Below are 10897 nucleotides of genomic sequence, written 5' to 3'. Positions count from 1 at the left end.
GCACACCTGTGCTAGTACTGGGTTGGACCCAATTTTCCCTTAAGAAGTGCCTGAGTTCATGAATTCAGCTAGAAACATTCATTAGAAATTTTGCTCCATATTGACATGATTGTGTCACACAGTTACTCCACATTTAAACAATCCACAGTTGTTACTAAGTGACCCGAAGTATTCACATCATTACACTGACCACTGATATAAGGCAGGATGGATCCATGCTTTCATGTTGTTCTCATCAAATTTTGACCCTACCAACCAAATGTCACAGCTAAAATTTAGACTCATCAGACCAGGCAACATTTTTCTTCAGTTGTCCAAGTTTGGTGAGTCAGCGTGAGCTGCAACCTCAATTTCCTGTTCTTAGCTGACAAGAGTGGCACCCACTGTGCTCTTCTGCTGGTGAAGCCCATCTGCTTCAAGGTTTGATGTGTTGTACATTCAGAGATGCTCTTCTGCATATTTCCTTTGCAACAAGTGGATATTTGAGTTGCTGTAACATCAACGTCATTTTCACACAGAGAACTGATGCTCGCTGGATTTTTTTCTCTTTTTTCCAACCATAAAACCTTGAGATAATTATGTGGGAAAATCATAGTAGATCAACAGTTGCTAAAATACTCAGACCAGCCAAACACTATGCCATGTTTAAAATAATTTAACTTTCTTCCCCATTCTGAAGCTCAGTTTGAACTTTGGCTGTTCGTCTTGAGCATGTCTACATGTCTACATGCTTTGAATTGCTGCCATGTGATTAACTGATTAAATATTTGTGTTAACGAGCAGTTGAACAGGTGTAGGTAAGAATGTGGCCAGTGAGTGCATATTAACTTATTATTGGTAAAACTGTTTTACACAGAATAATAGATAATAGATAATCAACCATAAGCCAAGACTATGTTTGAAACCTCTGACAAGGACAACTTTTACTGCGGAGGATAGAAACACCTAATGACTGTTTCTAAAATATCATCAGTGATGTTAAGTTATTAATTCAGTTCATTAGTAGCAATGACTCAAAATCATCATTGCCGGTTCTGAGTGAGAGAACTCAACACTTCAGACATTTATTTCTGTTCAGTCGGTGACATCAGAACAGATGTGCCTGATGTAAATGTTTGGCAGTTAAACCACTGGAAACAAGCTGTGCTGTGATCTCAGATTCATCCGACTCACATGAAAAGTTCTGTTCCAAAATAAGATTAATGCCATTTGGAGAAAAAAATGAAAAAAAATGAATGAGACATAAAGAAAAGTCAAGAGAAATTCTTCATACTTCTTACATTGGCAATTTTCCAAACTAAACCTTAGAGTCAAGACACATTAAATACTGTACAGATATATTATTTGTTAATTAAATACATTTAAAAAACATAGACGCTTTTAACACATAATTAGCACTTATAATATCTACTGTATGGTTAGAGCATCTTATTCATACATCAGGATTACATCAGGATTGTGATAAGTTAACCCTGTGTTCACCATAAAGGCTTTTACACAATATTTATAGCAACATAAGTTAAACAAGAACGAAAACAGAACGTCATGTAATTGGCTACTGTTCACAATAAGCGTACCTACATGAACATACAGTACAGGTTTTGTTTGTAATCATACATTAAAGGCTCTTAAGCTGTATCTATCATTACAGAAAGTAGCTCACATCATAATGTGACATAACAAGAGTCATCAAATGAGGAGTGGATTCAGAAAACAAACAGCATGTTTAAGTGATGCATACTTAATTGTGTTTTGTATTTAATTAATACTGATTAAGTGAACTTTTCTGGAAATTAATTACAAAGCCAATAACCCATTATGACAAAACTGTTTCCCAAAATCCGAATTTGGCTTTAACCTTACACAACTGCAATTAAAAGTCTAGACATAATAAGATGTGGGGTCAACTAAATTCAGTAAAATGGAAAATGTCTTAATAGTCAAATTATGTGCACATTCAATAATGACTTCATACATTCTGCTCTAAGACTAAATCAGAAGACGAGGCAAGATAACAAGGCAGCGCAATGAGGGGAAACTCATTAAAAACTTATCTTCAGTTCTCACTGCAAGTTCTCGCCTTGCTTCTCTTCTCTCACCTCCAACTCACTCAGATGAGTACACATATTACCCATTATATACGTATATACACCACACATGAATGCAAACATGCACACATGAGCTCATACTAATGTAAGCATGAACAGTGAACAGTATTTACATGAGTGCGGACACACACGCCGGATCCAGACTTTAGTCATGACTCAGTAACGCTGTAAAAGTCATGCACATTCCTGCCTTTAACCACAAGAACTCACCACACGCACGCATGCCTTTACGTTGGCGCACCAGTATAAGCGAGTGATTCAGTGAGCTGTCTGAGGGAGGAAAAAAAAATCCAAACACGCACACACAGACGAAAAATAAAGTAACATAACATCCACCATGCCCCTCATTGTCATTTTCTCCCCTACACATTCTTCACTCATCTGCTTCCAGCACTCCTTTCAGCGGTTCGCTGCCTGGTTTGGTCACCTCAGCCTCCTTCAAAGCGCTGATGACTGGTAACCATGGCGATGGCAGCTCAGGTCCGCTCCTCTTGACCTGATTTAGGTGGCTGAGAGCAGCGTACAGTCCGGCGTTGGTGCCGCCGTGCACACCTTGCTCCTGCTCCTGCTGTTCTGTGTAGTACATCTCCAGAGCTGCAGGGGTGCAGTGCTTCTGCTGTTAGAGGGAAATATACAAACAGCTTTGGTGTTTTCAGTATTACTCACACACTGATTTGACATCATCATCACAGAACAAAAGCTATCCTGAGTCAAGATAAACTGCAGATTTCCTCCACCTGGTCCAATAGGAAGCAATCTGTTTTATGACTAGGAAAGCACAGTCCATGGGGATAAAGAACCATTTATTTGCATCACATTAGTTAGATATTACAGATTCAATTATGACTGATAGTTTTCTGTGCCTGTTATAGAGTTTACCTAAAATAATGTTTAATTGCATTCTGATTTATATTCGTGCTCTTCTGTATGTTTCACCTTGTTGTTTCATTTTCAATCATGCGTGCAGCTGCTTTGAGCATTCTGGTTTTCTACAAGAACAACTTACAAAAATGTATTGAAAAATGGAAGCCAGCAGCTGTCATAGGTTACTGTTTGTCTTTGCACTTTTGGAAGAAGCTTCTGAAGCTTGAGACAGTAACTAAGTAATCCTGGGTCGAATGTTGCCTGTTTTCACATGCAATGCACATCAAACTGCTGAGTGGAACATTTGAATTTCACATACATTAGGTGGGGCTGGAAAGAGTTAAAGTGTAAAACCATGTTTCAGTCCTGTTCAGGAAGTTGTATTACATCCACATGTAATAAACCACATACAGATTACTTTCAAATGCTGTTTCAGAGGCTAAGAAAACAATTTAAAAAACAATATATGTAAAAGGTACTCCAGATGATAATTGAAGCTTTTAAACATACAAGGAAGTATCAGAGTGTGAAGAACTTTTACAGACAGAAAAGTAATACAGTTGAGGGTGTTTAAATGCTTGGTGCACAAACATAATTAAAGATTCATATCCCCAATAAGCCTTCACTTGAGGCTAAAGCATCCTTCAGAACATCCTTAGACTCACATTTACCTAATAGAATTAAAGATACATATGAAATTATGTGGGGGAATTAAACCAAGACACTGAATGCCCGTCCTTTTATGGTTGTGTTTTGAAAAGGGCCCATGACCTTGCAAGTCTTTCCCTTAAGGAGAATTCACTACCTGACCTTCCCTAAAAGCAAGGAGTCAAGCCTCTGAAAAGCACAGCAGTGACTACACCACCCTCCACCTTCCATCCTCTTTTTATGTCTCTAACAACACATTAGTAGGGGGGAAAATGCTAAAAGCAACTGTAACCGGCAAAAACTTCAAAAGCTTTGCCGGAAGGTCCTCCTCCCATCCTCCCCCCTTCCCTTCCTTGCTTCCCCCCCTCACCGTTAAGCCTTTAATCACAGTTTAGTCACGCTCAGCTCTAATTAAAGACCCCTACAATTCACAAGCGGGCATCCCAATCTCTGCCTGACCAGTAAGTAGGCTGTCACTCCCCTTCCTTCCCCCACTCTCTCTCTATCTACCCCACTCTCTCATTTTCCACTGCGAGACAGGCCCTTTAACTAACATTCGCGGTTGTGCTGATTTGGTGCACGATGCCTCCAAGGTGTCGTTTGCAGACGATGAGTTTGTGTTAGTCCTGAAGTGACTGAAATGAGAGTGTGCGGAGAAGAAAACACCAGACGAGCTGCACTGTAGACTGTCGAAGTACTCCACGCAGACTACTTCCACAGTAATAAGTTTGTGATATAGAAAGATGAGACTATGACCTTCTTCAGCTGTTCTCTGCTATGCTGCAAGAAGATAATAGAACATCTCCGATAATTTTCTTTCCTTGAACCATATTAAAAAAAATATCACTATTTGTACATCTATGTTTGTTTGTGTGTGTGTGTGTGTGTGTGTGTGTGTGTGTGTGTGTGTGTGTGTGTGTGTGTGTGTGTGTGTGTGTGTGACAGTATTACTCATATCATGAGGATCTGTCGGCCTTCTAAGAAATAAAAGCTTTAAAATATTTCATAACGTAAATTTTTACTTTGTAGGTTGAAGCTATAATTTAAAATTTAGTCATAGTTAGGAAATGAACATAAATCAGGGGAAGGATCTGACTTTGTGTGGGCATGTGTGCAGACACATGGTTACGAGACATGTGTTTATGCTAAGCGTGGTGTTTGTAAAATAAAGAAGCTCGCTGTGCACACATGGATACGCTGCCCACCTTCAAGATGAAACCCTCTGGGCAGGTAAGTTGGTCGTACCACATGGCTTTGTACATGAGCAGAAGGAGCAGGCTGGTCAGAAAGCCCAGAGTAATGAGGATCAGACCTGTGATCTGAGGAAAAACACATAGTTATACAGAATGTAAGACAATACTTTTCAGTTCAGTTTTATTTATATAGCGCCAAATTGGATTCCACCTATGTCTATGGCCTTTAGCCACCAGGTGCTTTAGCTCCGGACACAGACTATATGTGAAGATGGTGACGTTTATAGCTCTGTCAAAATAGATGTTTCGTCTTTCTTGGTGCCTGGGTATAGCTGCTATAGTCTAAAAGGACCCACTGTGAAATTATCTATTGGACTACCATGTTGAAGCCTTCAGTTCGGCATTTTGACCACTGCCATTTAGATTTTTTACTTTTTTATAACCCAACATGATGAGCAAAGGAGTGGATCTAATTGAAAACCCGAGGACGCTATGCATGATCATACAGCTGTGACCTATCAATTGGAAGAAGAATAAATCCTGCTTATTGTAAATATAATTTTCAAAAGAAACATCATGGTGTACTGAAAAACACTCTAAATTAGTTACTGATAACATGAACACATTATTTTGGTAATAAATCAAGTGATAATTGAAGTCATTCTTTCACAGATTCCTATTCAAACATTTCTGAAAGGAGAGGAGACAAAAGAGCCTTACAGCTCCTGTTTTCATGATATAATAGGTTGTTGATATGATTATTTAAGTTTTCTTTGAGAAAACACCACTAGCCACTTTCATATTAAATGAATGAGGCAACATATTACAATCTTTTATGGAGTTCTTGAGCCGTTTCAAATAGAATGAACAACTTAATTAAAGAGCTCGGCTCTACGCTTTTTAGCAATCAATACAGTGCATTTGCTGGGGACTACTTTCAGCCAGACATTAATACACATGAAATGCTCTAATGAGGAGCAGGCCATTGCACATGATGGATTCAAAACAGTGCTAGTGTTTATTAAAACAAATGCAAAGTCCACCAAGCACTGCTGGACTTAACAGAAACAACAACACAGACTTATACTAAATTTACATGTGTGAAGATTTTCACCCTTTACCTTGGCCTTCTCAGAGACATCACTGTAAAGGTTGATATTCAGCTTCTTAATGTTGGGAAAATACAGCTTGTTCTTCTTCTTCTGCTGCAGCTGGTACTGTGTTGACGTTTTCACAATGACCTGCAGCAGAGGGAATGCACTGTCACTGCGAGTTCCTGGAAAAATTCCTATTAATCCATTATGGTTGATCGAGGATGCCCTCAGTTTTCAGCACAGGTTCAGCAATCCTGCTACCACTGAACACCATGATGGTTGTGTAAAAAAATAAAAGCATCACTTGCAAAAGCAGATCGTTTTAATGATATGTTAAAAACACATTTGGGAACTACAAAGTGTTTTTATGTTAATGTTTCACCATCATTTACTGAGCCTGTAGAACATCCTGTGCTGCTAAGAGCATTATCGGACAAAATATGATTCTGAGAGCTTTCTTCTTGTGTTATGTATTCAAAGAGGCGCTTGCATTGAGTGGGCTGGTGCCAAGGTTTTAACCTGGGATGGTGGGCAAGGAGAGGTAAATATAGCACTCTCGGCATTGGGGTTTAAGTGAGGACAGGTAAGTATGCCCACATGAATTTAAATATTGTTTGTCGTAATCTGTTGGGCATTTTTGCAATGCTGTAATGCATGGTTCTGTTGCACCCAGTGTTCAACTTGGAAACAGTATTTTAGAAAACAGAAGTGGGCAGGCACAGAAAAAGAACAAGGTGGAGTACAATTTTACCTTTTCTGCAAAAGGTTGCTGGAGCTGGTTGACCTCCAGGGGTGTGATGAGGGGGATGTTATCAAAGCCATCGTCCGCAGATGGCTGCTTCTCCAGCTTATCGGACAGATTGCTGGCCAGCTTCACCATAGCTGCTTGTCTGTCTGAAAATGACCGGACGGATCTCGGAATCAGGGACAGATTTAGTCAGACTGAGTGTTTTTGTAACCAAATGTGATAGAGCTGCTTGAGGACCCTGCCAGGACACAAGAGGAAGTGAGAAGATAACAGTCTGATGAGGACTAATGGGCCAGGATAAGACAAATATACACTGCATCAAAAGAAGAAAGGAGCATGAAAATTAATTTTGAGTCATTTTAGCAGCGCAGCTGAAGATAAGGAAGTGTGTGTTGGTCTACTACTTTTGCTCAAAGCAAATTACAGCAATAATGACTGTACCGAGTGACATTATTTTATAAATATAAACATAATATATGCCACTGACTTTGCCAAAACAGCTATCAGATGCACTGCCATCACATCTGCTTTATAAAAACATGTAATCCTTGGCAATATCTTTAATTTGCATAGTGCCACGTTCAGGCCACTTCTAATTTTTACGACTAAATTAAAAACTAACAAAATCAATGATATTGCCATAATGCAAAGCTGCACTTTGTGTTTAACATTAAATGCATGCTAAATTCTTGCTAAAACAGTGAATAATGCATTTGATAAATTTAAAAACACTGTTATTGTGAGCATAGCTTGCTGACATGCACAGAATAACAACCAGTGTTTGTTTAGAAGTTACGTATTCTGGCTAACACTATGTATACACGTATTAAATATTTTAAATTACTATTTCTTGGCGGGGAGCAGTGTAGACATTTTTACTCTTTCTGCTAAGCTACCCAACTGCCTATTTAACTAAATGTTCATAGTATATTCCTGGAATCATATTATAGCACTTGACAGAAAGCAATTTAGCAGATTTCAAGCTATTTCTTGACTAACTGCCTTTTAAAACTGTCGACACACGACACGAATGACTTTGATCATATTGTTACAGTCCGTTGTTGCATGGAAACCTTAGTTCCTGGCATTTATGGGCATGTTACTTTGGCATATACCACCCACCAACGCATTGTTGTAGATAAAGCACACTCCCCAACGGCAGCAACCTTCCCCAGCATGCCACACTGTAAAAACTGCTCAGTTTGAGTCTTTGATGAGAAACCCATCAAAGACTCATAACAACTCTCAATCTCGTCAAAGCACCTGCGGGGTGTGCCAAAATAAACCTCATCAACGGAAGTCACACTCAGTAACTCGTGGGACCCAAAGGATCTGCTGCTAATGTCCTGGTGCTAGACACAATATTAGGTTTGAATCTTGGGGCTGATCAGTGCGGTAATAGCTCGAGGACATACAGTATTTAAGTAACTCAGAGAAGCCAACTCTGTTTCCTGTTTATCCAGCCCAACAGTCTGGAGTAAACATATTTCATTATTACTCTGTATCTATGAATCTACTATCTATCCATCTCTTCCTCCAGCCTCTCACTTTTAATGTTTATAGCCAACATATACAAACTTTATTCTCTCAGTGCTGTTCTGCTCAGATAACTGTCTGATTTCTTTTTCTCCTCTGACAATGAACTAAATGTGGAGGGAAGAGGTGAAGAGCCACTTATCTCATTCACGCATTGCAACACAACACCTTCCCCCAGCAAAGGACGCCATTGGCCCACTGATGCCAGTGACTCACAATGATGATACACACCAGGAGGCAAAGAGCTAGAGTTTGTATGCTGCTGGAGAAATCCCCAGTGCTCAGGAAATGTGTTTTTGATGAAGAAGACAGAGGATCATTTACTAAAGCCTCTAGTCCGTCATCAAGTGGAAAATGCATATAAAAATATTTTTAACTATGTGACAGCCTTCTACCAAACATTCTCAGCATTTTGGAAAACAACAAAAACCATTTGGACGTTTAAAATCTTTGTTAGGTAAGATCTTGACTGACTCTAGGGTATTACTCAAGACTACAACACATATTTCTTGATGAGTGGGTGGTTATAATGTGGTCATCTGCGCTGACCGCCATTTTTCCTCCCCACGGTTGGAGTGAAGTGCGGGTGCGATGATTCATCCTGAATCTGTGATTAACAAATGAGTCGAGTGCTGCTGTCAAACATTCAGTGTTCCCACACTCTGACAGGAAAGGAGTCCAGAAATTGAAGGAGCTGCAAATGACATCCTACAAATTCACAACCACGGCTCGTTTCAATCATACATACAATTATACTGTAAAAGATTAATGATTACTTCACAGTTCTATCCATCACCTATATCTGACACACTGAAGGAGACTTGAAGCTGTCTAAAGGTGAATACATGCTGTGCTATGAATAGGTAGCAGAGTGTTTGCTACCTGCGCCTGTCAAGTTCTTCAGGGTTCACTGGTCATGCATATCTAAACTTACTGCATTGAAGACTGCTGCTGCAAGATACACAGGCTGTGTATGCAATAATCAGAGACCAGAAATATGGATTGATAAAACACATTTCTGTGCAGTTGTGTTTTGAATTATTGGGCTATTTAAACAAATATTGCAAACTTATATATTTTTATTTTGTTCTTCCACTGTTTATTTTCTACATTATTGTTTTTAATGAACTGCAGACTTAATTAATACCCATAGGAGACGAGGGCAATCACAGAATTTAAGTGTAGCCTCTTATATAATGTGGAGGTATAGGGGAAATTGCAACGCATGTCAGTAACACATACAGTCCCATGGAGCACTCAAATCAAGGTTTTATTGTTGTCCATTCATTCCCCAAAGAGGATGACAACCCCCCCAATATAAGCTACCTGCACTAAATCACTTAATTGGGCAACGCATATCTAATCGATATTAAATAATCATCCCCCAGCTACATAACCCGCAACCGATCAGGCTGTTGTTAAACCGCATTCACGTCCGTCTAATAAACACAAATAAACCGCTGCACCGTCAGAAACACTGAAGCAGAAGGAGGAATAAAAACTTACGGTGGTCTTGCGGGCTCTCCGGTTGCCTGTGGATGGGATCGGAGCTCACCGATGCTGAAGGGGACTCGGTGTGAACGCAGGTTGCCGTGGTGATGTGAGATTCTCGGCAGGACTGCGCATGTAATTCAGCCTGGAGCGGCTCCGTCCTCCAGCAGAAACTGGCAGCTTAATGCGCGTCTCAGCGCGGCTCGCGAGGACCTCAGCTGATGTACGTGTGTGAGCCACATATTCATATGAGACTGTTTGTGATCGAAAGCGCCTCGTTTGTCTCTGAATTGAAAGACGGAGAGACCATTACTTCATCTTGGTTTCCAGGTTTGCGTACATTAACACAAGTGTTGGACTTCAGTGCAGTTTTGTGGTCCTTTTGAAGGATCTTGCACTTTTTACTTGATTACATTTAAGCTACTTGACACCTATAATTTCCGTTTAAGGTGCGCTTTACTTCAAGTCTCGTTATTTAGCATTTTTAATAAATGTAAACATATCTAATCAGTGCTTTACAAGCTGACATGTTCTATGTGAGGTGTCCACTAGAGGAGTTGGCTGATAACGACATTAATACGCTTTACATCTTCTCACAACTTAAATAAGTGTGTTTCAAACCAAGTGCTTAAAAAGTGCTACTTAGTGGGATTCAGACAGATTAAGATTTTACACTGGAAAAAAACCTACTTAAACCAACTTAAATGCAATTACACATTTAAAAAGAGCCCTATAAAGCAGTTCATATTTAAAATACGAACTGTAAAAGGGAACATTGTGCAAAACCAGTTTTATTGTTGATATTGTAGCACATTTTACCTCCATATTAATTGAGTGATTTTACTTTCATGTGAGTATTTTTAAACTGATGTATATGTTTAGTTAAATGTACATTTACCTGTAACTGGGCCTAAACTTTATAGCATCTTTGATCTTCAAAAGAATTGGAAGTAAAGGTCTTGAAAACATAACTTAGTAATGATGGGCAAAAGGTTAAAGATCTGCAGACATAGCCCAGTTGTCTCTGACCTACTAACACATATCCCATGACCCAGGTGACCTGCAGAGTCTTCAAAGGCATATTTAAGCTTTAGCTTATTTCTGTTTCTTTTTTCTTTTATTCTTTGTTGTTGTTGTTTTTTTTTATAAACTCTTGAATCAAATGTGTATTGCTGTGAGGGAGAGTCATTTAGAGGTGCTTACTGAGGTTTTTTG

The 10897-nt window shown here is 39.3% G+C and overlaps 1 protein-coding gene across 2 annotated transcripts; it reads right to left on the bottom strand.

Moving 5' to 3' along the window:
• Positions 1 to 1025: 1025 nt before the first annotated feature.
• Positions 1026 to 9909, bottom strand: caly (calcyon neuron-specific vesicular protein). 2 transcript variants are annotated; one of them, XM_085459883.1, is made up of 5 exons: positions 9698 to 9909; positions 6659 to 6821; positions 5935 to 6054; positions 4826 to 4939; positions 1026 to 2724 (listed from the first exon to the last, which is right to left on the bottom strand). In XM_085459883.1, the coding sequence occupies exons 2-5, from the start codon at positions 6785 to 6787 to the stop codon at positions 2482 to 2484; spliced, it is 606 nt and encodes a 201-aa protein (XP_085316009.1). In that variant the 5' UTR covers positions 6788 to 6821; positions 9698 to 9909; the 3' UTR covers positions 1026 to 2481. The 2 variants fall into 2 exon arrangements, with proteins under 2 accessions (XP_085316009.1, XP_085316008.1); XM_085459882.1 differs by having other exon boundaries at positions 1249 to 2724; positions 6659 to 6801; positions 9698 to 9908.
• Positions 9910 to 10897: the final 988 nt, after the last annotated feature.

This window comes from Copadichromis virginalis, linkage group LG6 (genome assembly GCF_057382275.1).
Source record: "Copadichromis virginalis isolate Kocher_CV1m ecotype Utaka linkage group LG6, C_Virginalis_male_GT1.1, whole genome shotgun sequence".
In the NCBI taxonomy this organism is placed as follows: domain Eukaryota; kingdom Metazoa; phylum Chordata; class Actinopteri; order Cichliformes; family Cichlidae; genus Copadichromis; species Copadichromis virginalis.
Note: the sequence above shows the minus strand (reverse complement) of the source record. Positions and strands in the feature narration are given on the sequence as shown.